Source organism: Chelonia mydas, chromosome 2 (assembly GCF_015237465.2).
Source record: "Chelonia mydas isolate rCheMyd1 chromosome 2, rCheMyd1.pri.v2, whole genome shotgun sequence".
Classification (NCBI taxonomy): Eukaryota; Metazoa; Chordata; order Testudines; family Cheloniidae; genus Chelonia; species Chelonia mydas.
The window spans coordinates 51,135,539-51,163,446 of record NC_057850.1 but is presented as its reverse complement, the minus strand read 5'-3'; the positions used below and the strand labels follow the sequence as shown (position 1 = coordinate 51,163,446).

At 41.0% G+C, this 27,908-nt stretch overlaps 1 protein-coding gene across 9 annotated transcripts in view; it reads right to left on the bottom strand.

Annotated features, from left to right (window-relative positions):
* Nucleotides 1-985: 985 nt before the first annotated feature.
* The window catches only part of ZNF704 (zinc finger protein 704), a 164,708-nt gene continuing 137,785 nt past the window's right edge, over nt 986-27,908 (bottom strand). Inside the window, exons 8-12 of one of the 9 annotated variants that reach the window (XR_006288467.1) lie at nt 22,187-22,284; nt 18,589-19,359; nt 14,043-14,175; nt 12,663-12,721; nt 986-2,416 (exon numbers count right to left, since the gene is read on the bottom strand). Coding sequence is in view for 1 of the 9 variants with exons in the window: in XM_043539434.1 (XP_043395369.1) it covers nt 19,248-19,359; nt 22,187-22,284 (210 nt within the window). In the remaining 8 variants the exon portion in view is untranslated. Of the gene's footprint in view, nt 19,360-22,186; nt 22,285-27,908 lie in introns of all 9 variants that reach the window. The other 8 variants (XR_006288466.1, XR_006288465.1, XR_006288462.1 and 5 more) reach the window with 8 other exon arrangements.

Genomic DNA, 27,908 nt, shown 5'->3' with positions numbered 1-27,908 from the left:
TGTCCTGCAGGAGTGGGATTTTTTCTCTAAACTAGATCACCAAATAGCCATCTTTCACTGATAGTAATTGCTGACCGCTCCTGGTTTCAAAGTAAATATTTGAGGAGCAAAACAGCACTTATAAGGATGGGAGCTATTTGGAAAATGAAAAGAAATCTTGTCAGATGCATGTTAGTGGAAGCCAGCAATGTATTGGATGGTTGTAGGGATGGGAAGAGTGGGTCTTCCTCACCTAAACCTTCCTGGAGTTTGGTTCCGAGAAAGGGCTGAGGTTTGAGGCAATCTGGTTGGAAAACTGTCAAAACGGAAGGGAAAAAAAATGTGAGTAGGGGAAATCTGTGGCCTGGCTGCCAGCCCACACTTTATCCTGGGATTGAGTTCTCAGCAAGGTATTTGAATGACTGTGTTCAGGTTAGTTTTCATGTTTCTTAGGCTACACATTCACAATCGTGGTTCAAAAGGGGAATCTAATGCTGCTGCTTCTACGTATATATTTTATGGATCATCACTAGGTAGCCTTGCCGGAATGCACCTCAGATCTCTTCTGGCGTATGGCAATCCTGGAAGCTAAGGAAGCTGCTAAGGAAGCTGCTCCTTTAACTTATGAGGTTAAATGGTGCATTTTGGGAGCTTTCACTGGAACACAGGTGCTGTGAGGCCTGTTCAAGTGTACAGCAGCTAACATGCTGAGACGAGGGAGCCGTGCTTCAGCTCAGCAGGTAGAGGTCAATATTTCTGAGGGCACAAATCTGAAATGGGAGAACAGAGGAAGAGGCAAAGTGACTTCTCTGAGCCAAAATTAAAACTCTGGGTCCAAATTTCCAGTCCCAAGGTAGACCAGGAGATCACCTGTAAATATTTGACTTATGACCAGGCTGATGATGAGCCCAGTCCCACTTCTGGTGACTGGTTTGGGCTCAGTATGCTTACAGTCGTGCTGTAAAAGAATTAAACTTTGCACAAATAAACAACCTACAAGTAGAAGTTATACACAAAGCCTTTTTATTACATGAAATAGTTGAACATACTCCATAGTAGTTAATCAATTACAAGTGCATTTATTTAATATTTTGTGGACATCGTAACAGTCTGAATATTTTGGCTGGATGGCCAGCATTCTGACTGAATTTAAACCAGTGCAAATCATGGCATAACCATAAACAGTAAATTACAGGTCTACAATGATGTTAGACTAGCTAAGCAAGAGCATATTTATTGACACATCGAAGCATCACAAAGTATGAGAGCCCAAATGTTAGAAAACGATCACTAAAATGGTATTTGTAAAAATTCCTTATTTTATCTAACTGTCATGATCCTTTCTTGGATCCTGGTATATCGGTCATGCATGAGATCTTTCTCTAGTTTCAGGGAAGCCATTTAAATGTTTGAAACTGTAATGGGCAACAAAAAAAATGTAAACATTTAATGGTCCTTTGAAAGCCCAATGAGAGAGAGTACACTGTGCCACGGGAAAAGTGCATTTTAACTGGTGTGCCCATTATGGCCAGTTTTAATTTTACATTTTCAATCAGAAATTAATGTCCTGATACACATAGCAACAGTTATTTATCCATTTCTGGTGCAAAAAATTAGAAAACTTTTTTCATCTAACTCATAAAAGATAAAACAAGTAGAATAAAAAAAGAGTTGTCTTTCCTTAGAGGAACAGCAATAAAAAACACCCAACATTTAAACACATTACCTTTTCTATAGATAGCTAGATATATACACAATATACCAATAGTGAGCAAAACGCAGAGCTGATGAAGAGTCCTTTTTTCCCTCCAGGTTTATGTACCTGAACATTATGAGATTATTTACAGTCGGATAGATATCCACAGAAGTAGTAATCAGAATACTTGTATTTGGCTAAAAGTTGTAATATAAAAAAGACAGACAATTTATTTTTCAAATACTTTCCAAATATATATTAAAAGTTTCCAATATTTCCATTAGCGCCAGAGTTGGAAGCTCTTTTTTCTCATATTTAAAAAGTGAATTTTGTGATATTAACTGATGACAGAGGGCCTGAACTGCTCCCACTGCAATCATTGGAAGGGCTCACGTTGACTGCAGTGGGCCCTGGGTCAGACCCAAAGGGCAATCAAAGATTGCAGAGAAATGTAATAGTGCCTTTTTAGTTTTGCCATAGGCCCTGCTCTGGCAGTGATATGTTTAGTTAGACCTTGGGTCTCCACAGATCCCCTTTGACTGCATCGAGAGTCTATGCAGATGGACTTATTTGCCCTTGCTGGGGATAGATCGTCAGCTGGTACAAATGGTCATACTTCCAATAGCTATGACAGTTTATACCATCTGAAGATGTTGGCCCACATCCTTACTGAAATCAATGGACTCAGTGTTGGCACAGGGCCAGCATGCATCACGCTGCAGGATCAGGGCCACAGTAGTGCTAAGAAGAATGATTTTCATATTGGAGACCAGACATGAGCTTTGCTAAAAAACAAAACTATAGTGGCTAATGTTACAAAAAAGCTGTAGAAGGGATGGGAATATTACACATACAACACAGGAACATAAGAAATATGTATGTAACTTGAAAAATATGTTTTCATGCTACCTTTATAAAAACTACAACATTCGTAAGTGAGCTGATCCATAAAATAAAAACATTTCTGTATGTTGTTTTTGAAATTGTAACTGAATACCCCCTAGAAGCACATACTTTTCTGAATAAATAAAAAAAATATCGCCACTGCTGTCTTTATATTGGTATCCTGTGTTTGAATAGATTGTGTATAAGCAAAAACCATCTTAGACTTGTAGTCCAGGGTTACTGTACTGTACCTTTAAAGCGACAATGTTCTTAGCACATCTGATTCTTACAAGGATAAAAGCATTCACCAGAATGGTTTGACATGTATTACAGAAGAAGCAACTGCCTGTAGTTTAACGTCCTATGTAATACCGTGTCTTCCTGCCATCTTCTAATCATTTCTCCAGTGAAGCATGCATTGAAAACAGTAGGGCCTGATCCTTCATTCCTTGGACTCTCAAAACTCCCTTTGAAGTCAAGGGGAATTCAGGGTGTGTTAAGAATGCAGGCTGGGGCCCTCATGAGCAAGATGATATCTAGACATTTTTTTTGGCTTTGAATCAATACAAAATACAATAAATGACTGTATGAAAATGCATAGTTTTTAGCTGCATACATTCATTCACTAAGATCAAAGGAAGCTTCTTCTGCTAGGCAAGGTCATCACCATCTATTTGAAACAGAACTGCATTTTGACAAACTTGCATGAGATCAGTAACCAATATATATCTTGCAAATTAACGGTCACTGAACAGTGTTATTAAAGAGTTGGCTACTTTTTTCTCCTAACTGTCTCTGTGAGATACTTTAAGCATTTTATCACCTTGTAGGCTACTAGATAAACTAGAACACCGGTTCTTAAACTTTTTAGTAACCTGAAGACCTCCATTTTGATTTTAAAATTTTTCGGGGACCCACAAACCTCTCGCTCAGCCCCAGGCCCTGCCCCGACTCCACCCCTGCCCTCCAATTCCCCCCTCCCCTGAGCACACCCTGTCCCTGCTCCTGCTCCTCCCCCTCCCTCCAGCACCTCCTGCATGCTGCTGAACAGCTGTTTCCTGGGCATGCTGGAGGCACTGGGAGGGAGAGGGAGGAGTTGATCAGCGGGGGCTGTGGACCCCCTGGAGTGGACTCCAATTTGTGAGATTCTGAACTAGAACATACAATCTCCAAACCCATTATAGCGGATTCTTGCTGAACTTCAGGTATACCAGCATGTACGCGTTTAGCCTGGTTTGTCTGGGGTTTAGAGCAATGCTGCCCTTATTAATACAATGGAGACCTAAGTCTTAGGAAAACTTGGTCTTAAATATGGTGTTATGAGCTAGCTAAAAAGCAGCTTCATTTCAAACACGGAAATTTTAGTCCTCAGCATAGACTAGTGCTGCTTACTTTTCATTTGTTTTTGGCAATGGCTGAGTATTTGAAAACGCTACCAAGTGTGCTTACTACTTACATTTCGTTAACCCTTTGGAATCTAGCCTCTTCTATCGTCCTGAGCAACTCCGAGCCTTCACTAGCACTGTCTGCAGAGTTAGCTTTCCAACATCTGCACCATCATTTGTGCTTAGAGTTGTTACCTTACACATCATAAGACTCCTTGAAAGTGCATTGAAAGATTTGAATTCAGCATGCAAAAATATGCATATGTGGGCACAAAGAATCATAAGTGCATTAAAAATTTTTATACAAAGCAATGGCAGACTTCACAAAGGAATTTTGGGTAGCCCCAATCTCTACATTCTTGGCCTAACCCTAAAACCTTTCCATTCTGGCAGCAGAATGCACAGAAGCATGTCTAATAATTATAGGCCTGATCCTGTGAATTACAGTGTGTCCTGAAGTGCAGGGAGCGGTGTATGTTGCATGGATACAGAAGTGGGTTCGCAGATGCATTTCAGGGTTAAGTCTAAATTAAACTCAGTTGTAACTGGGTCCTCAAACTTAGCTGCAGTGTATACAGGCCCAAAGAGTCTCTCCTAAGTCAATAGGAGTTTTGCTTGAATAAAGACATCTTGGAGGTGCACCCAGCATTCCAATAGTATCAGGCCTTCTAAGCAAGTAGACTGACAATAAATACTATTGTTTGCAGTGTTGTAATCATATTAGTCTCAGCGTATGAGACAGACAAGATGGGTGAGGTAATATCTTTTACTGGACCAACTTCTATTGGTGAAATTGACAAGCGTTCGAGTTCTCCGACACTCAAAAGCGTCTCTCTTTCACCAACAGAAGTTGATCCAATAAACACTAGTACCTCACCCACCTTGTGTGCCTCATAAATATTATTTTCTGCTTAGTGCATGCTGTCTGAACAAGGTTGGTGACTGGAATTGCGAGGAGGGTGAGGACTGTGATTTTAAAAAAGCTCTCCCCCCCACCCTTCCAAATTTCAGTAACACCTTAGGGAAATTTGTTACCAGCGTGTATGGTGGATTAGTCACAAAATTACCCCTTGCTGCCAACAGGAGTTGCACATTTAAATCCTCGCACATGGCATTGAAGACTTTCCCCTTAGCATGGGAGTTATTCACCTGCACTGATCAGATACATAAAGTAGTCTTTTTTTTCTTCCTTCAGTTTTTGTGTAAACAAATGAAAATGCAGAAACTAGCTCAGTGGCAAAGCTGTTCTGTGTGCTGCCATGAAGGGACTGCAGTTCAGAATAAGTTTCACCACCCTTGGGCAAGTGGAAGTTGGGTTTCACAGACACATCTTTAGCCTTTGCAGGGAGAGAAGACAGCAATTTCACACTGGGTAGGGACCGATCCTGCTTTTACTACTCAGGCAAAATTATCAAAATGGTTTCAGAGTTTGTCAGTAACAGCTGAAGAATTGTGCCGTTACAGATCAACTAACACTGGCAAGTTAACAGAGCATCAGCTTCAGAGGAAGCTAGGTGTTGTACCATCATCTACCTATTCATATGGTACTGGTGAGGAAGGCACGCGTGTGTGTCTTTTGGATAGAATTAGGGGTTCAGATTCCTTCTGCTTCCATGCTGTAATCTCAAAACCTTCAGATCCTAGGGTGATCCCACAGTACCTCAGCCAGTTGTGTTTGTGTTATGGGAGGGTAACCTAGAAAGGATCTGCCCTTGGCAGAAAAGGGAGGAGGCAAAATAAAGAGTTTTTTTTTCTTTTTAGCCAGCCAGTTTGCTCTGGCTTCCAGTCACTGTAGATTCTAGTGCTCTGAAGTACAAGGGATGATTTGGAAATTTGAAATAAACACAATTTGGGTGAGGTAAACAGTTAGACATAGTGTTTATTTTCAGTGTGTTCTACAACACCTACAGAAGGCTCTGATGGTCTTTGCTTGCTTTTTAAATCAACAGGTGCTCATCTTGAAAGACAAAAAATGCGGGGGGGGGACGACCTTAAATCCATCTGGATGTAGGTTTAGGGGCAGATATATATTTTTTTTAATGCAAAGAGCATTCCACGTGGGGAGTGATGGAGAATATAGCCTTTAGAGGCTTATCCTGCAAACATTTACTAGCATGAGTAGTCAGTGGCTTCTGTGATCTTACTCATACTTGCATGAGTAAAGATTTGCAGCTTCCCTTTAATAATCAGGGCCGAATCCATAGAGACTTGCACCGGTTTACCTAAGGGTGTGTTTTTAAATCAATTCAGCTAAACTGGTGTCAACTCCAGAGTGGACAGTTTTATAAACCAGGTTTAAATGGATTTTAAAAGACTGATCACAAAGGAGTTCAACCAAACCAATTAAAAAATACAGTTTACTTAACCAGTGCAAGTTCTGTATATGTACAAGTTCCAGGGCTACACCTTTTCTACCTGCGAGGAGATTTGCCTTTTTAAAGCTGTAGTATCCCATTTGTGTACTGAATCTACCAAGTGCCAATTAATTTCAGAAGTTACAGTATTTCTGTGTATATACCATTAAAAAGCAACTCTTCTGATCCAGAGAGTATACTAAGAAATTTTTATTAATTTAGTAAAAATGTATCAGATTTCTCCATATTTCGGGATCAATTTCTAAAAATTATAGGTCAAAGCTCTGCAAGATGCTGGTAGTAATAATAAAATTTTAAAAAACCCATTGCTCTTAATTATTTAATATAAAAAAATACATGGCGTAACAAGTAGGAAAAATATATACAAAAGTGCAATGCTGAGTAACTCTAATTAAAGATCACTTCTTTTGCACAGAGTGGAAGAGAAAATAATTTTTAAAAATATAGTTTTAAAAAAAAAGACTGAATTGCTTCTTGAAATGTTTTTAAAATTTCAAAATTACTTTATAGTCTCCAAAGCAACATTTGGCAGGAAATAGATGAGAAACACTGAACAGAGATTGAATTTCCCTATTGTAGGAAAACAATCATAAGGCCATAGGACCTGAATCCTGCAGTCCCAATGCAAGCAAAATACTCACTGATTTTATTAGGCACTTTGCCTAAATATGGTGGCAAGATTGGGCCAATTCTGACTAATATTTGGCCTTTTGTCTTACACTAAAGCCATACACAGTCTATAATATTGATATTCTCTTTCTGTGCATTAAAATGACTCCTTTATTACAGGAAAAGGTCAAAATTGTATAAGTGCTTCTTCATATTTGTGGGATGTTATGAAATTTAGTGCAATTTGACGTTGGTTAGGACAGATTTGTTTCTTAATGACATTATGGACTAGATCCAAGATACCCCTTTGCCCCTTTTTATGCTGTTCTAATGGTGCAAAGGGGTTAGAATGCTGCACTAACAAGCCAGCTGAGGATTCCCCTCAGCATAGGAAATCCCAGATGGGCACAGAGTCAGTGTAGCTAGCTCTGTGCCACCTCCACCAGCCCCAGTGGCCATAGCTTGCTCCATTCCCGTAATTCCCCACCAACATAAATGGACTCAGGGGCTGTTACAAACTGGCAAAATTTAGAAGAACCTCAGACTTCCTTGCATTATACCATGGGCCAAAAACTGGCTCCTGGCAGCCCCTGCAGTCAGGGGAGTACAAAGATAGTTCAAAGCTACCCTTGATGCTCATCAAAGCCACGACAAATAGAACCCTGGCACAGCTGAGGCTGTGGTCCTACGTCTCATTTTACGTAAGATTATTTGGCTAACCACTGACCTGGCCCCACTTCTCTCTTCCCACACATGCCCCCCAAATCAAATTAACTACTACTAGTAGAAGGATTAAAGATTAGGCCCCATTGTGCTAAACATTGTACAAACACAGATAAGAGTCAGGCCCTGTCCTAAAGAGGTTACAGTCTAAATAGCCAGGACAGACAAATGGTAAGCGACGTAGTATTGTCATCCCCACCAGCGGCAAAAAGCGATTAAGTGACTTGCCCAAAGTCACACAAGAAATCAAAATTGAGCCAAGATCTCTTAAATCCCCAGTCCAGCACCTATGCTCAAGACCATCCTTCCTCTCATAAATACTGATAGCAAAATCCTGTTTTCTAGAGTAAGGGGGAAGAGACTCCACAGTTCTACTTAGCCAGCTTTTTGGCATAAGCTTGTTTTTTGTTGTGTTTTTGTTTTTTTTAAAAACTTCTGGAGGAATGTGTGAACATAAGAACAGCCATACTGGGTCAGACCACAGGTCCATTTAGCCCAGTATCCTGTTTTCCGATGCCAGGTGCCCCAGAGGGAATGAACAGAACAGGCAATCATCAAGTGATCCATCCCCTGTCGCCCATTCCCAGCTTCTGGCAATCAGAGGCTAGGGACACCATCCCTGCCCATCCTGGCTAATAGCCATTGATGTCAAATGAAAACTAAGGGCCCTCATCTTGCAACCCTTACTCTAATAGTCCCTACTTGCATGAGTAGTTCTATTGTCCTCAATGAGGCTGTTCACATGAGTAGGAACTATTCTCTCGAGAAGAGACTGCGTGATTGGACCAAAGCCCTGTAATGTAATATAATAGTGTTTTGTAAAAATATGAATTGTGCAGCTGACAAGCAAAATATGCTGCAGTTGTGTACTGAAGATAGACACTAGTGTCGGATCTCTTGGCTCTAGAGAAAATGCCCTGTTTAATATGGACTTGAGAATGTGCAATATGTGCTTCTCTCCCTGCATCCCCAAGAAATGCTAGCACTAATTATTGCTATATTAATCTTATTTTAAAATAATAACCAGCAGTAGTTGTTTGACTGACCTACTCTGTAGAAAGAATCATCTTAATAGTGTCCATGAAAGGCTCATTTTCATGAATTAATTTACAACAGTTACTTAAAAATGTACATGTATACAAATAAGTAATGCAGTTTAATAAATATGCAAATCACATTTGCTTTAAGATACTTTAGAGGGGGGAAAAAATGACCTAAGCTAATGAATAATCTCTTCTGGCAAGTTTCTTGACTAGTATGTGATAAAAACAGTAAATACAAGTGGTGTTGATCACTGACAGAATCTTCTACTTAAAAGCGATTTGAGAATAGCACAATATTTTGGCAGCAGAAAAGAACCTGTACTCAGTGTACAGTGAGGAGGCCACAAGTATCTGGATACAGAAGTGTTATCCAGATGTAACCAGACTAGATTGTCATGCTGCATACTGTAAGGTACAAAGTGCATAAGGTCTACTATACCAGCAGTTCTCAACCAGGGGTCTGGTGCCTCCTGGGGGGCCATAAGCAGGTTTCAGGGGGTTCGCCAAGCTGGGCTGGCCTTAGACTCACTTTTCTGCCCAGGGCAGAAAGCCAAAGCCCTGTCGCGCAGGACTGAAGCTCGGGGCCCTGAACCTTGCCACCTGATGCCTAAGCAACTTAGCTTCATGAGGCCCCCCACTTGCCAACCCTCACACTGGCCCTGGCTTTTATGTGCTGAAAAACAGTTGTTGTGGCACAGGTGGGGTGTGGAGTTTTTACAGCATATGGGGGTGGGGGAGCTCAGAAAGGAAAAGGTTGAGAGCCCCTGTATTATACCCTCTCCAAGGCGTTGGTCACCGCTCTTGCGCAAGAACAAGTAGAGATGGGCCCAAACAGAACACTTAAATCCCACCAAGCTCCAGTTCTGAGGATATTTGGATTAAGATCTTAACTTCTTGGCTCAAGCCTCCCTCAAGTAGTACCTCTGTAACTGAGTCTGCCCATTATCTTGGTTTTCTTCTAGGGGAAAGTTAATCATGTTTCTTTAAATGTGAAGCAAGGAAACATCCTGTTTAGGAGATTGCTGCTTGTCTTAATATTCAGTTAACTATGGGATTCTCAGAGTGAGGCAAATATATTAATTGGAGGATGGGAGAATTTGTCTTTCTTGCTGTTAAGGAAATGTGATACATGACGGCACTCAGTAAGACAAGGGCTATTCTCCTGCACATCCACATGAGGAGTCTGCACCTGATGCTTTGAGGCTGTTACTTTGCCCACCCTGAATTCTACTTTCTCTTGGAGTGATGCTGCCACTGACTTTAGATGAAGCTGCTCACTAGGACTCCTAGATCAATTAATAGTGCCAGGCCCAGAGCTTTGTTGAGGGAGCAGAGAGACTTTGAAGCAGACAAAATGGCAATTTCCCAGCGCTTTTAAGTGGGGGTTAGATGTGGCTTTATAATAAAATATGCTCACATGCTGATGGTGGTACCACACTTAAGGAATATTTTCAGTGTGGGAAGACAGGAGTTTCCCATGAATTACTTCAGTACTTGAATTGTTTTTGGCATAACTGGGAAAAGCTGGAAGAATACTATTTGGTAAGTGGATAGATGATTGTGTGGTGTTAGCAGCACCGCTAATATCATTTGGACCCTCTAAGCAATATCGGATGCTTGAGGCCATCATAGGGTTTTTTGTCTGGCAGGAGCTTGTGAAGACTATAAACACCATCTAAGATAAAGGCTGGCACAGTTTTTGGTAAAGTGGCAATCCTTAGGCAGGGAGAAAACTTCTCCAGTCTGGTTGGATTTCATTAGTTTTCAGGCCAGACATTTTCAGGTGCATTTGTTTTTGGTCCTCAACAAAAAGCACAAAATCTTGGTGCAGCTCCTGCTCATTGAACTCATGCAGACAGTCTCTGACGCCAGTGGTGCTACGTATGTGAGGGATTCTGTCAGCCAGGGTTTGATGGGGGTGTAGGAAAACCTGGCCATGACATCCCTCCCTTGGCTGCATCCCTTCTATATCAGGAAGCAGATGGGGGGCGGGGGAGGAGGGTTGGCACAGGAACTGCTGTGGTGGCTCTATGGCCCTCAAAGATTCCCTGGCCAGAGAGAATTCACAGGATCCAGATCCACTGGCTTTATGGTTGCTCTATACTGCAAGAGCAGCACCCAGCATCTGGCTCCAGAGCTGTTCTTTTTTTAAACAATTAACATTCCCTCCATAACTGCTACCTGCGATTATTAAATCAGTAAAATCAGATTTTAAAAGTTCAATTTTTTACTTTCATATATTTCATTATTTAAACAGTGAAATACAGAATCAGTTTGACTTTCCAGCACCCAGTGCTGCAATGTATGAGTTGCTAGCTCTTCAGGGGATTCGTAAATCTAATTAAAACAAATAATTTAAACTGCCATTTAAAATTCTAAAACAGTTTTGTTTGGTTTAAATGGCCCTCCCCCATAACCTCTAAATTGTGGGTTTTAAGCCACATGACAAAGCCCCTTTAATAAACTTAGTGAAAGCTGTGTATGACATAATACCAGAATATCTGTAAGGTTGTCTTTTGATTGCCCCAGCTATAAGAAGTGTTTCTACCTGTGAACAATGTTCTTGCAAATGATCCTTCTGTGAGGACCTTTCTAGCACAGGGTCCCACTGAAGTCTGAGCAGATCGCCTTGTAGGATCAGGCTCAAACTGGTATGACACAGTGTTTCAGAAATCATTTCAGAAATCGTTGTCAAAATGTACTACGCCTTCAAGCTAAATAGTTGACAATTTTAAGAACTTTACAACTGAGACTATAAATATACTAAAAACCTCAAGAGACCAAGCAAAATCTCTTTTCATAACATGGAATTCATGTCCGTGAAGTAGGCTTGTCTTCATGACATTGAAATGTTAATTTCAGACTAAACTATCTCTATGCTACCAAAGGCAACATTTTTCCTTTCAGAAAGACTTGATAGTCGCTATTTCTAACTTCCTCCCAGGTGTTCGGGATTATTTCTTCTGCTTTGTTACAGTGTGTGCGCTGTTGGTGTATAAAGCAGCAACCCTTTTGGTTCATTCATGGAATCTGAGTTTTGTTTCACAGTTTTTAGTAAATTGATGCCAGCATTGTTACAGCTCTGAAGTTTTGCCTGTACTAACCTATTGTTATTGATGGTAAGTTAGCTTTCAAGAGCATGCTTTCGAGCACTTGTTTCTATAGTTTAGCCCTTTGTTTAGTAAGCAAGTATTGCATCGTATAAAGAAGGCTGCTGTCTGATTCCTTTCCAGTATCATTTTAGAAACACTAAAACTTACACAGAACAACATCAATCATGATGATACAAAATATTTGCATTTTGAAAGTTTTTAGGTGAACTGACAAATTAAGAACTATGGGCCTGATCCTTTGTTTCCTGTGCACCCAGAATTCCTACTGAAGTCAATGGGTGTGTTGAGTGCATAGGCAATGCGGAGATCAAACTGTATGTCATAATGTGAGTGACCTGTATGTGTCATGTGCGTGTGCTGACAGGCTTTCTTTGAGTTTGATAGTGACAGGGCAACTTTGGAATTCTAAACCATGTCTTAAAAAAAAAAAGTGCCAGTTCTCTGCATGAGACTTTTCTTAGTGTAAAAGTATTCTGAATCTGTAACAAACAGCACAAAATTACAAATGGCCAGGTTGTCTTGCAATATATTTCAAAACAAGACTATATAAGAATAAGGTGTCTCTATGGTCCTGAGTCAGCAAAGCATGCAAACAAATTTAGACTTTAAGCATATGAGTAATCCCATTGCTGAGACTCTCATGTGCTTTGCATAAGTGCTTTTCTGCTACTGAAATACATCTCTTCAACCTCTAGTAAACTTTGAGTGTGCCCTGCTTTGCAGATTTACCTTACCTACACTCAGAGAGAAAGATCAGTCACTATCATTAACAGCGTGTCAGCATGAGAATTACTTCAAGCTAAAAACTTTATTAAAATGTTCAGATATTTATGCACATGCATGATTTTACTCACTTGAGCGTATGTCTGCCCAGTTGGATCCCTGGTCATGATGTTAATTCTGTAAAGAGATTCTGATAAGGAGATATTACAACAGAACTAAAAAAAAAAAGGGGGGTCATTTCTTCGTGTAGAAATTGAGAAGTTTGAGAACTGTGTGCATTTCAATACAATGCATTTTCTTCTTTGCATGCATGATCTTGAGTTTCATTTAAGCTTGTACTCTAGTAGATATGAAAAGTATCTAGTTAAAAATATCTTGCGCACCATAAGGAAATTAGCACCTTGCAAACCAGAGTACTTAGTAGTTGCAGGATAGCATGCTACAAAGTATACATTTTTGTTGTGAGCCACTTAAAGAAACAGTAACCCAGTTATAGATAATGCATGTTTAACTGGGTGATTGTACAGCGACAAGACTTCATGTTTACATTACATTCTAGAAAGCTTTATACAAATATGTAGACCACCTATTGTATCAGGTCATGTTTCAAACTCCATTCCCATAACTTTACATCAGCTAAAACCCCTTTCCTTTTACTATTTGAAGCATACACAGGCTTAAATACTCTGTGTTGGCAAGAAAAGGTCATGTTCACAAAAACACTCATTTCTGATTTTAATAATTCAAATGGCAGTATAGTCCTTATTTCATTAAATAATTCTGTCCAGAAAAATAAAATAAAATACATATTAAAAATCTTAGTAATTGTAGGTTCAAACAGACCTATTTTTTTTTGCATCTATTGCCCCTTTATTTTCCCTGAGGAAATCCACATTATTTACGTCATTTCATTATTTTTCTCAAGGTATTTCTCTATAGAGAAACTTCTTAGTAACTTTGTAACTTCTGTTTATCTGAACATTACATACCAAATGCTGCACTACTATTTGCTACTGAAATAACTAAATGGCAAGGAGAACTCTTCCTTAACATGACTGGATACAGATTCAGAATCAGGGATATCTCTATCTTCTACAGTAGAGTAGTGTAAAATGAAAGATTAAATTCTGACATTTCCTAGAGGGGAAAGATGATGAACATTGAGAATTTACAAATGTAATTTAGGAGCTCCTTTGCAGCACTGGGTTAGATTTTAAGAATTCAGACAAAATCTTGAAATCCTGATTTATGTGAGTAGTCCCATATAATAGGAAAGCTAAATTTATTTCTACGGCTAATTTGTTTTTCATATTATAATTATTTCTTTATTTCTCTCAGGGAAACATACAATAGTCATCTCAAACTTAGATGCAAAGGTTTTATCAGAATTTTTTTTTCTTAAAATTGGTTAAGGTTAGCAAAGCAGTTCTATTGAACTGTGGCTTGTTACTGCATTTGTCTATTCCCTTATGTATTATCTGACAAGTTTATTGACAAAAACAAGTTCTTACTACTGTCAGCAATGTGGAGTAAACAAGGGTATGGATGAGTGAGCTGTATTCTTCTTCAGTCTGTGCATCATCAAAAATAGTGCCAGCTACCTTCTGACTGTAGAATCTTTCTGGATTGGTTAGAGATGATATACTGTATGAAGCAGAAAGAACAAAGCTTGATTTTCAGACAGTGAAAGAAATTGTCCTGCTGAATGTCACAGAAAAATCCTTGTATCTTGTATATGATGGAAATTTGATAAAGAAGTCTATGTAAACAGTACTGTAGTATCAGATGGGGAATACTGGAAGCAGATGCTATCAACCACAATTCAAGACACCACTTTTTGCAACCTTAAAAGGTTTTTGAAGCACAAGGATCTTGACACCACAAGTGGCTTAATTTAGCATCTACCTTCTGCACCTAAACTGTCACCTTGACTAGTTTTCTGTTGTTTTACTGAAGGTGGTATAAAACATTATTGTAGTGGAGATTTTGTTGTTGTGGGATTCCAGAAGGGTTTTATAACAGCTTTTAGAACAGACAGTAACTATGTACAAGATAAGTCCTGGCAGTCTAGGATTAACTCCATTAGTTTCTTCAGATTTCAGTTCCAGCAGTGCTACCTCTAGGTAAGTTCAGTGAAGTGGAAATAGAAAACAAGACGTCATTTTAGTAACCTCTTTCCAACCACCACTGGTTATAGTGAAGAGCAGTATAATTTGATTTTAGTGATGACTGCTGTGCAGTTTGGTCCAATCAGGAGTGGGGACAAGCCCTCATAACCTGTTAAACCTTCCCAACTGGTCAGGAGACTTCTAATTTCACATTCCTCTCCCAGGCTCTTGAGCAGTACGCAGCTCTCTTAATGTACTCTATGGGAGAGCAATGGACCTGCAGGGAAGCCCTCTTGGTTACATCTGTACATTTAATCCACCAGAACTCCAGGCCTCTAGATCAGGGGTTCTCAAACTTCTGTACTGGTGACCGCTTTCACACACAAGCCTCTGAGTGCAACCCCCCCTTATAAATTAAAAAAACGTTTTTATATATTTAACTCCATTATAAATGCTGGAGGCAAAGTGGGGTTTGGGGTGGAGGCTGACAGGTCGTGATCCCCCATGTAATAACCTTCAACCCCCTGAGGGGTCATGACCCCCAGTTTGAGAGCCCCTGCTCTGGTTACTATATGTTCCATTCTATGCATCTGATGAAGTGGGCTGTAGCCCACAAAAGCTTACGATCTAATACATTTGTTAGCTTCTAAGGTGCCACAAGTACTTCTGTTCTTTTTGCGGATACAGACTAACCCGGCTGCTACTCTGAAACCTGCTCTAGATAGTCCCTGACCAGAACACGGCAATGGAGATATGGCAAGAATGACACCATACTGCTATGTAGGGTGTTGCTCTCAGGGAAAACTTGGGGGTGTAATATCAGTGAGTGGGACTGGAGAAAGAAACAGGCTCAGGTTTCAGGAGGAGACCCAGTTTGGAGTGATACCTGGAGCTCACATATGCAAGCTGGTAACCAGCCTAATACTGGAAAAACACAGAGGTCTCAGCATGTAACATTGGCCTATATACATGTTCCATAAAGATCTCTGGCTTCTTGTTGTATCATTGCTTATTGCTAACAAAACAGCTGGAGGGGGAGCAGGGAACTGATTGATCACTAGACAATCAGTATTCAGATATCCCAATTAGATGATTGCATTGCATAAAATCTCCAGCCCTCGAGTCTGACCAGGTATGAAGCCTGCTCACCTTATTCACACAGATAGACCCACTGGGCATGTTTGCACCAACTTGAATAGCAGTTGACACCTATGAAAAGCAAGTGTAAATATGCAAATCAGAATGGAAGTTTTGCTTACTTTGCACACCTGTAAAGGACTACACAAGGTGCAAGGCAGTGCAGAATCAGATCCATTGACCTGGATGGAAACAGCTGTGTGAATAAGATTATCCGAATTTTATATATTTTCCATATTTGGCATTTTATGCAGGAATAGAGACAAGCTAATCATGTTTAAAATGCTTATCTAAAATGTTTCCCTTTTGCTTGAAATTTCATTTTTCAGGCTTTTTCCCAAAAAGACATTTGTTTTGCTGTAGCAGGAAAGTCACTTCAGCAAAAATTAGGACCCAGTGGTATATCTGTCAATATAAAAGTCTGATAAGATCATGTGGTATCAACTTCTGTCACCAGCATCATTTCTACTAAGCGATTAAAAGAATTTTATATATATCCTTCAATATTTCTATTTTAAGGGTCAAGTTCTGGTTGCTAGTGGGGGGTGTGTGTATGTGTGTGTGTGTGTGTGTGTGTGTGTGTGTGTACACATACCAAAGAACCCATGGCCAACTGTGAGAATGCATGATGGAAACCGATCACCAGATTCTGACTCCTCTGAAAAATCAGGGGTCACCTGACAGACCCTCCAGAGAAGCATGACTTGGTGTGGTTAAACAGTGTAGGGAAGCAGTCCATACAGACATATGTGCCAAGCACTTCGGCCAGGCAGTGGCCGATTCATGGCACTTGTAAATAATCTTATTCTTATCAAGAACAGAATGAAAGTGTAACTCTGGCCAGAGGTGGACAATAACAATGCTTTGGTGGTCTATTTCTGTGCCTATCTTTCTAAGAACAGATATAAAGTTAGCAGTACGGGAGTGGCTATGTGAATTACGTTATGGGAATGGCCTCGCTAACGTTTATGTTAAGCCTCTGAGCATGCCCAGTAGATCTTTCTACAAGCCAGAGCAGAGTGAGCGGAGCATGCATGCAATTAATAAGGTCTGTGCCTTCTCTCTAACTCACTTTCCTCCAGTATTAAAGCTGGGACAAGTGCTGTACCTGGTTCCTGGGGCCAACCAGAATTTGCCCCATGTTGTGGAAATTCGATTCTCTAATTAATATGTTCATTTATGAAGTGCCCCCGCCAAGGTGCTCATGATGGTGTACAACATTTTACAAACCAATTACAATAATATATTTTAAAATCCTCTTTAAAATTCAAGAGATCTGAGTAAATAAGGGAGAAGGGGAATACAAAGAAAAGGGAACAATGATGGGGATAAGTAATGAATATGGGGTCAACAGTGGTCAATATTGTTTTATAAGCATCTTGAGAGGCTTTTAGAAATAAGGAGGGATATCAGTGGAGCAAGCTCCACATTCTGTGTCCCACCATAGTAAAGGCACTGACAACAATGTCAGCATTTAAAAGGAAGTAACTAGAAACCAGTTACAAATTGCTAAGAGGTATTTCCCTAAATAAATCTTTGGGGGAAAAAAAAAGAAAAATCATAGAAGGAAAAGCCATGACCTATGACTTCACCAAAAGATAAGGAAGTGCAAACAATAGAGTGCAGATGGCGCTGTATATCTGCCGATCTTTACCTTCTGTTGTGTTAATTTATTTCATGTTTTGTTTTATTATCCTTGCTGGATTTTAGGGTCTGATTTTTCTAAACAAGTTAGGTGCACAATTGTGCATAAAAATCAGGTAACTGTATGCACGCAAGTGACCTTCACTAGCCATTTGTGCATGAAAATTGCGTGATTTGTAAACACTGTTGCAGAAATAACATGCTCAAATTAGGCATGCAACACAGCAAATTTGTTTAAAAAAAACACAGGCTCTTACTATTCTTTTGTTCTTTCCATTCAAACACGTATTGCCTTTTCTTTAACACTACGCGCTATACTATGTTCAAAAGTGTGTGCTTTTGTTCTTTAAATGGCCATAGGCAGCAATGCAAGTTAAGTAATGCTGTCATGAGAGCTATGTGATCCAGTTTATCAGACTCCATGAAAAACAAGCCCAACTGGTAGTGGGCCTGTATAGCCCTGTTAATATGATAGGTGCCTATACCTATGGGGTTTTTTTTGTTTTTGTTTTTAAACAGGCAGGAGTTGGTGATGCGCATTCATATGGCATTTCCGCCTTACTTTATACATCAGTAGTTATTTTAGTAAGAAAATAAATAACCCCATCTCTCTAGGGATAAAACATCAGCATTCTGCATTTATACCCTCTAACAGACTGAAGAACTAAATACACCAAAGCCCACACATCCATCAAAGTGCCGTCTGCATGGAAGTTGACTATTTCTGACCTCAGTGACTTTTTTTTTTTAAATATAAAAGGACTTTACTTAACATATACATATGTTGCTCACTGCTGTCACATTCCACTTGCTGGGATGATGTGGTGGGAGCACTTCTTGGGGGGTTTTGTTTTCTATACATTTTTTTGCACAAATAAAATTTGGCATTGCTAATGGAAAGAATGAGTGAGCCATTAATTTAGTAACCATCTTATATACACAAGAGAAAAGAAAGCAAGAGCTGAACTGCTGGGTTGTCTGCATCCCTGAATAGATATTACATAGAATCCAAAAGGCTGCATTTACCAGTTCTTAATAGGGTTCATCAGCATAAGATGGTCATTGCTAGGAAAAGGGACTGGTGATAAGAAAAGATACTGGAACCCAAATTATATTCCTGTATGTTTCAATGATCATTGAAACGCTTTCCCTCAAATCTTGGACTTACTTGTGGCTGAGATCTGCTGGAGTTTCCTTTTTTCCTTCTCTGGAGTATTACAATCTAATTTAAAATGTACCGCCACTCTTGTTCTGGTTTGTGACTGCTTTTAAAAAATCATCCAGGAGTGCTGTTGCTTGTCCTTCTGACATATCAAGATTTGAATTCCTCAAAAAAACACCCGAAAATGAGGAATCCAACCAAGATCATTCACATCAGCAGAATTATTTAACAGACTCCACTCTTGGTACAGCTGCTGTTGAGTGAACTGTAGCTTATGTCTTAAAGTGTTAATTTAAGCTTTTAAAAAGAAATCTTCACTTCAGGGCAAGACGCGGTGCTTGGTTCAACTGATACAGACGTTCACAGCATAGACATTGACACAGTTAAAGAACAGTCACGGGGAGCAAGTAGTTCACAGAAGTTAGCAACAAGTTATTTAAGAAAAACATTAATAGCTGCTCTGGGTTCAATACTTGATAAGACTTTTTTTTTTGCTCTATTGCTCCACACTGGTTTTGCTAAGTGCTTCTCCTTGGCTACAAGTGCTTTGTTTTGAACTACAAGTCTGTTTAAAAGGCAGCACTGGAGGGTAGGCAGGGGCAGCTCCAGGAACAGGATCCTGCTATTGTACTCCCCATCCCCCGGGTCCTCCACGCTTCCAGTCTTTAGTCGATGAACCTTTGGCAGGCTTTCTTCCAACGGCAGGCAGTGCACCACATATCTCGGTTCTCCATCCCATACACTTTTCGGCATTTTTTCCCCTCCCCTCTAGGTTTCCTGTCCAAGAAAAAGGGACACGTAGTTAACAAGAAGTTTTTTAGCATCCCTCATCACCACACACTTTTTGAAAGAGACAAAATCATCTAAATGCAGCATGACATTGAAAGAGCCTGGTATTTTCAATGGGTCTCTTCCTATTTTCAAGTTACCAGGATTCTGCTGAAGTAGTCAGACTTGGAGTGAGGTGAAATCTGCTATTGAATGACACACCCCGACCCCTCCCCCCTCTCTGCTGTAGTCTTTAGAGCAGAGGTGGGCAAACTACAGCCCGCGGGACCCTCCTGCCAGGCCCCTGAGCTCCTGGCCCGGGAGGCTTGCCCCATCCCACGCAGCCTCAGCTCACTGCACCGCCGGCAATGCTGCGAGCTCTTGCTGGGGGCAGCGCAGCTGCAGAGCCCGGCCTGACCCGGTGCACTGTGGTGTGCGGTGGCGTGGCTGACTCCAGCCAGGCGGTGCAGTTGCCTGTCCTGGAGCTCTGGGCAGTGCAGCTGTATCACCGCCAGCCACCAGCGCTCCAGACAGCACAGTAAAGGAGTGGGGGGAAGGAGGGGTTGGATAGAGGGCAGGGGAGTTCAGGGTGGTGGTCAGGGGGTGTGTGAATAGAGGTCAGGGCGGTGAGAGGGTGGGGAACAGGGGGTTGAATAGGAGCAGGGGTCCCTGGGGGGGGCAGTCAGGAAGGAGGGGGGGGTTGGATGGGGCAGTCAAGAGCAGGGGGCAGTCAGGAATGAGAGGAGGGGTTAGATGGGGTGGCAGGGGGCAGTCTGGGCAGGGGATCGGGGGCAGTCAGGGGACAGGGAGGGGTGGATGGGGCAGGGGTCCCGGGGTGGGGCGGGGCATCAGGGGACAGGGAGCGCGGGGGTTGGATGGGGCAGGAGTCCTGGGGGAGCCGTTAGGGGGCAAGAAATGCGGGGGGGCGGATAGGGGGCGGGGGCCAGGCCACACCTGGCTGTTTGGGGAGGCACAGCCTCCCCTACCTGGCCCTCCATACTATTTCGGAAACCCGATGTGGCCCTCAGGCCAAAAAGTTTGCCCACCCCTGGGTTAGAGAGTAGCTGGTGGGTTCGCTCTGCAGTGTTGCTTCAAGTAGGCCTCTAGCCAACCCAATCCTTTGTAAGGTGTGTGAGGGGACTGGACAATCTGCCCTCTTCTCCCTTCTCATTCGTAATAAACTCGATTAGAAAATGCTCCTCTGGTTCCACTGATGTATCTTTAAGAGAATCCAAGAAATTAGCAACCAGAAAGACTTATTAGATCTCGTTGTCCACCTCTGCCGATCCAGGACTAGTCCCTATAATACATATAACCCTGGAGTCAGATATACCACAGAGTGTCATGCAGTAATAGAAAATCACAGCTATTACTGCAGTGCTGTCTGGAGTACAGCAGGCAAGAGGTTTGCTTCGTTTAGGTTTGCAGTATAAAAATTTTGCACAGCTGTAGGCAGGCCTTGGTATTCTATGATAGTTGTCCCATATGGTAGCTATTCCATTTAGGGGAAAAGCCACTAAATTCAGAAGACAATCTACATGCTCGTACCTAGCCCTGGATTTACTTTGACTCTCACTGTAAAGAGATTGGTACCGTATTCTACATGACAGAAGATAGTGAATGTTGGTTTTGTTTTAATGGTAGCTCTCTGTAAGTCACGTGATATTCCAAAGCTAGCACTGCACAAGGATTCTTTGTTTGAGATATTTGACTACAAACCCTAAAGCACAAGCTACAATGTGGAATAAGTGTCAGGGTAAGCTTAAAGTAACTGTTAAAATGGCACCTTCCTATTCAACGTATTTGCATCCTATGGGCCAAATTTAGCCCTAGTGTAAGCAGGTGCAACTCTAAAATAGCTGCACCATTACACAAGTGCCAGATTTGTCCCTGTGTATCTTTGAGTCATATCTGCTTATGTTACAGACAAAATGAAGTTTAATACTGTAAACACTGCAGAACACCTAGGGGAGAGTTACCTGGATTCTGCTCTGCCTCCTGCATCAGCAATATGAGTCGCAGCAACATTTTGATCACTGAAAATTCACTGCTGGGAATAGCACACAAACCAGGAAGAACCCAGCTTGACTGCCAGATCCTAGGCTGAGTTTTAGAAAAAATAATGTTTGTCTAGTAAATAGAACAGATTTGATTGGGAAGACCTGAAAAAATGATAAGCATGGTATCTCCTTTAATGTCGTTTTACATTTCTTCAGAGTACCATCAAATGTAAGGTTATTAAGGATTAACATGTGTCTCTTGTAATGTTAGAAATTTAGATCCAGCATGGGATTTTGAACATAAAAAGCAAAAACAGTGTCATGAATTTATGCGGTGCCTGATTCAACATCCGTTGACTTGAGGTGGATCATGTCCACAGCCAAGAGCAAAGTGCTAGGTTTCTTAGTGAAACCAAAAATATCTTGACCTAAATGATCTGTTGTAAGATACATTTTCCATGGCTACATGAATTAAGTAAAAATGCTGCATGAATGCTGATGGGCATGAAGATGTCCCTGGATCCAAGGGAATATGCAAGGCAGTGTAGTGAAGTTTAGAGATGTTCCACACTAGAACACTGGATCCAAACACCCTTGAATATTAGTGAAATTCAGGTCTGACTTGGAACTTCATGGCTCAGATTCATCTGGGGTATTGCCTAATAGCATGTCTTTAGAAACTCTCAGTGATTCAATTCCCCCAAAACCTTTACTTTCTGTAATAATGAGAGAGAGAAAAATGGTGTGTCTATTGCGGTTGTGTTCTATTGACTCTATTTGGCTCCCTCCAAATATTGAACCTATTGCTCTGTCAATAGGAGCTAATGGTCTCATACCTTAAGCCAAATGACACTCTGGGCGGTGATGAGAGAACTGTGTGGGTCTGTTGTTTCGGCTCTCCAGTCCCTGCAGGACGATTATGAGTTGGTGAGACCTGGCAACACACACAAAAATGCAGTTAATAAAGCACACATGTATGTACATACAATATAAACACATTCTTTGGCACTGCAGCTGGCATGTCCACCACTGGCTGTTTCCTAGGAAATCCCAGTTCCTGGTGGGAAAGATAGTCAAGTAAGGTGAGTATGTGACATCTAACCCTCCAAAAGTTAGGGGGTCTGTTCTGAAAAGTGGCCTCATAGCTTTATCTGCACGTGATGAACTTCCTTCCCTCTTCCTGTGACCCTCCAGCAGCATGAATAGAACCAACTAGAACACAGAGTAACATGATTGTGTATTTTGGGAAATAAAGAAAATGGATGATTCTGAGTTTTTCTTGTTAAGAACCCTAAATAGTTCTCACTCTTTGAGATAGTTAATGAATAGTGAATGCTCATGATGAATAGTTAACGACTTGTCATTTGATCAGGGAAAAGTACGATTAACTCAGGGGTGGGGATGTAGCCTGGCTAAGATTAAAAACAAGTAACCTCCACTGCAATCAAGGCGTTTCACTTATTTACTCCAGGGTGTGGTTTACACACCTGCATCCCTGGGGCAGCTGCATCAAAGGGGGATTCCCCCTGGAGGGAGAACTGTAAGTGTGACCAGAGCTTTCCCCTGGCGATTCTGCCAGGGATGTCCATTCTAGTTTATGGTTCCCTAGGATCCCTGCTGGCAGAGGCTGCCAAGGAGATATACTAAATCATCATATTTCCCATGCCCTCAAAACCTTCTTAGGAGTCTTTTCCTATCTTTGGGTGGCTCTGGGCCCCTGGCAGAGCAGGGTGGTAGATGGCTTTTGCCCATGCACCCCCTTTTGAGTAAACTTACTACAGGGTCTGGCCACGGGCAACTCAAATCAACTCAATGCCAACTTTGGTGGCCCTAAACCTTTCCTGTGAACTCTGACCTCTCAGGACGTGATTCCACTCCTGTGTGGTGGAGATCAACACAAGAACCAACTACAAGAACCCTAGGAGGAAGAGTTAAATGTCCATGATATATCTGAATGCTCATTTTGGTGTACACAGAGAAATGCGTTTTCCTTAAGATGTTTCTGAATATGGAGATTTCTGTGCCCTTGAGTATAGATTCCAACAAATTGTTGCAGATCGTGCAAGTAACAGTCCTTTGTAAATTATCATTTTCCACTGCTGCCTTTTGAAATTCTCATACTATCCATTTTGAAGAATTAGAATGGACCTGACCCAGACAGGGAAACTAAATATTTTTTGTTTCAGCCTGGCTAACTGCTTTCTAGCAATGCCATTGCTAAAAACATATAGAGAATTTTTGTAATGCTGTTGGCATATGATTGACACGGCTTCTACACTCCCGCTTATTTGTTGAGCAGAAAGCTCTTATCTAACTGCAGGCACAGCAGAGAACAGTTTAGTGAAGAAAAACTCTGGTTTACGGTAATATAACGACTAATCATTTAATTGAATTACTTCTGACAAGATTCTGATCTCAGTTACACTGGTGGAAATCAGGAATGGCTCCAACCAGTTAGTGGTGTGGCTGATACTAAACATGGCATGTGACCATGTGCAGTATGGTAAATACTTGATTGGAAACTGTGCCTGCTAACCACGTTTGTCCTTTCTGGAGTCCTAAGCTGGCACATGGCTGCCATTCTGTAACCAATTTGTTAAACTGTTGTTGTGCCATGTGGATGGGATCCCTTAATTGTGCTTGAACAACTGGCTTGGTCAGTCCATCTTCCTCCCAGCTTGCTGTGTGGCAGGACATGCAGAGTGCATTGCCCATGTCCTGCTGGTGATGGTTTGTTTGCATGTCCCGCTAAGGTATTAAGGGTAGTGGCTCAGACTTTACCAGAATGATCTGATACACACAGGCAGGCTGGAAGGTGTAGATACAGTCTTGGCTAACAAATGGTTGCATGGAGGGTGGGGTAATGAATCCTACTGAAACAACTGCTTCCCCCAACTGTGGTGTTATAAATGGATCAGAGGAGACTACTGATGTTTGGTTACAGAAACACTGTTTTACTGGTGTGGACAGGTAGCTGAAGTCTGTAGTCTATTTTTGTGCAGTGGTTTGGGCAATTGTTGGCACCATGCTGAAATGTTCCAGTATGCTTCTATTGAATTGTAGCATACACTGAAGGCCAGATATTCCACTGTGTCCAGCTTATGCTGGGTGCAGCGATGATGCAGCTGTCAGGGAGAGGATTATCGCCCCCTGCTTCTCTGTCCCAGCCTTGATGCAGTTTGGCAGTGACGCTAAACACCACCAGCTGTCTATGATCCTCTTGTTGGGGATTGCCACAGCACTGTGTTCCAGTCCCAAAATGCCCCCTATGCTGGCAGCAGTAAGGAGGGAGGCATCAGAACTGGTTCCTCTCCTGTGGGGGATGCCCCTCCCGATAAGTATTGGGAGCAGGGGACTTAGCGATCTCCACTCTGATTTTCTGTAAGTACAATTCCCAGTAGAATCAGGAGCTGAATCTAACTCTGAAATCCCATACTCACAGATCTCTGGTTCCACCCTTCTGAGTCTCTTAATGGCTGCCATGATTTATCTTCTTGGCACACAGCAGACATGCACATGTGACGCTGGCAGACCAAGTGGCCAACTCCTGCCAAGGCCCCTGGGTCTCAATGAACACTGACAAATGCATAGCTGGAAACCAGTCTGGCTCAGCGGTGTGTAAGTATTGTTAAAATAGATATTAACATTATAATAATGTGTTTAGATTTGATGAAATGCTTGTAGGAGGCTGCAAGTATTAATCTCATTTATAATATCTGTATCTCCATGTTATAAGGTAATGTTTAAGTGTTTGCTCTGTAACTATAAAAGTGTTTGCTAAAACTGTGAAACCCCACAGTCAGTAGAGAAGCATTATGAAGTATGAAATGCTAGTTTATCATGAGGTGTCATCTTCTCCCCAACTAAAGAAGGCCTTTAGACACCAGACAAGCCATTGTGGAACATCAGTGCCCACAAACTTTGTTGACTGCTTCCCCAATACCCATGAAGAAGGTGTGTGAACAAGCCTTCATCCTATCACAGCTTGAACGCTGGGGGAAGGCATAAAAAGCCCTATCAAGGAAGAATTGTTGTCACTATGCTGCTTGGAATTCAGAGGGCAATATATTAGCCAGGGATCCCCAAGCGGCTTGGCTTAGGTTAGCCCTAAAGAAACTCTAGAACTTGCATATTATAGCAGCTACTATTACCTTTTGGAAACTAAAACTGTATCTCATTTGTGTGTGTGTATGTTTACCGGCTTTAACTTTGTAAGTAACTAATTTCTTTTTCTTAGTTAATAAATCTTTAGTTCATATTATAGGGTTGGTTATGAGCATGGTCTTTGGTTTGAGATCTGAGGTACGATTGACCTGGGGTAACTGATCCTTTGGGACTGGGAGTAACCTGAATATTATTGTGATTTTTGGTGTAAGTGACCATCTATCACAAAGGCAGGCTTGGCTAGGTAGCAAGATAGACAGGATTACCCAAAGGGACTGTCTGTGACTCCATGGTAAGGTTGTTATCAAGCTTTAGGAGTTCACACTTGGTTGGTGAAATCTAATTATTAGGGCTGTCGATTAATCGTTAACTCAAAAATTGACTTATTAAACAAATTGATCATGATTAATCACAGTTTTAATCATACTGTTAAACAATAGAATAGTTAAACTGTTGAAATTAAATTTCTACATTTTCAAATATATTGATTTCAATTACAACACAGAATACAAAGTGTACAGTGCTCACTTTATATTTTTTATTACAAATATTGGCACTGTAAAATGATAAACAAAAGCAATAGTTGCACTTTCATGATAAAGAGATTGCGCTACAGTACCTGTATGAGGAGAATTGAAAATTACTTACAAATCTAGAGGTTTTTTTTTTGTTATGTAATTGCACTCAAAAACAAAACAATACAAAACTTTAGAGCCAACAAGTCCACTCAGTCCTACTTCTTGTTCAACCAATCACTAAGACAAACAAGTTTGTTTACATTTGCGGGAGATAACGCTACCACTTCTTGTTTACAATGTCACCTGAAAGTGAGAACAGGCATTCGCATGGCACTTTTGTAACTGGCATTGCAAGGTATTTACATGCCAGATATGCTAAATATTCGTATGCTCCTTCATGCTTTGGCTACCATTCCAGAGGACGTGCTTCCATGCTGATGACACTCATTAAAAAAATGTGTGTGTTAATTAAATTTGTGACTGACCTCCTTGGGGGAGAATTGTATGTGTCCTGCTCTGTTTTACCTGCATTCTGCCTTATATTTCATGTTATAGCAGTCTCGGATGATGACCCAGCACATATTGTTCATTTTAAGAACACTTTCATTGCAGATTTGACAAAATGCAAAGAAGGTATCATTGTGAGATTTTTCTAAAGATAACTACAGCACTCAACCCAAGATTTAAGAATCTGAAGTGCCTTCCACAATCTGAGAGGGACAAGGTGTGGAGCATGCTTTCAAAAGTCTTAAAAGAGCAACAACTCTGATGCGGAAACCACAGAACCCGAACCACCAAAAATGAAAATCAACTTTCTGCTGGTGGCATCTGACTCACATGATGAAAGTGAATGTGCATTGGTCTGCACTGTTTTGGATTGTTATCGAGCAAAACCCATCATCAGCATGGATGCGTGTCCTCTGGAAAGGTGGTTGAAGCATGAAGGGACATATGAATCTTTAGCATATCTGGCACGTAAATATCTTGCAACGTCAGCTACAACAGTGCCTTGCAAACGCCTGTTCTCACTTTCAGGTAACATTTTAAACAAGAAGCGGGCAGCATTATCTCCTGCAAATGTAAACGAACTTGTTTGTTTGAGCAATTGGCTGAACAAGAAGTAGGACTGAGTGGACTTGTAGGCTCTACAGTTTTACATTGTTTTATTTGTGAATACAATTATTTTTTTTACATAATTCTACATTTGTAAGTTCAACTTTCATGATAAAGAGATTGCACTACAGTACTTGTATGAGGTGAATTGAAATACTATTTCTTTTTGTTTTTTACAGTGCAAATATTTGTAATAAAAATATGAAGTGAGCACTGTACACTTTGTATTCGATGTGGTAATTGAAATCAATATATTTGAAAATGTAGAAAACATTCAAAAATATTTAAAGGGTATTCTATTATTGTTTAACAGTGTGATTAATCACAATTAATTTTTTTAATCACTTGACAGTGCTACTAATTGTAGAACACAGCCAGTTAGGGGTTTGTGCCCTGGTTTGTAAAGAGTCTGCCCTGAGGCTGGCACTCATGCTCATGAGCTACTTTAAACAGCTTGACAGCACACTTGGGTGCCTGGGGAACTCAATCCTGCATTAATAAGAATGCTGCGTGGCCATCAAATTAGGCCCTCTGGTACCAAGCTGCAAACTCCAATGTCATCCCTGCCCACTGGATTATCTGCATGTCAGTTGATCTCCTTACAAGTGCCCATACCTTGCCCCTTTTCATTATGCACATGCCTCTTTTGAGTATGGGAACAGGTACACCACTGGTGTGAGACTTATTTATTTCTGTTCCACATGGAGAATCATACATAGCAGTTAACCTTACTCGTGCCAATGTATAGACTCCACTCAGACCA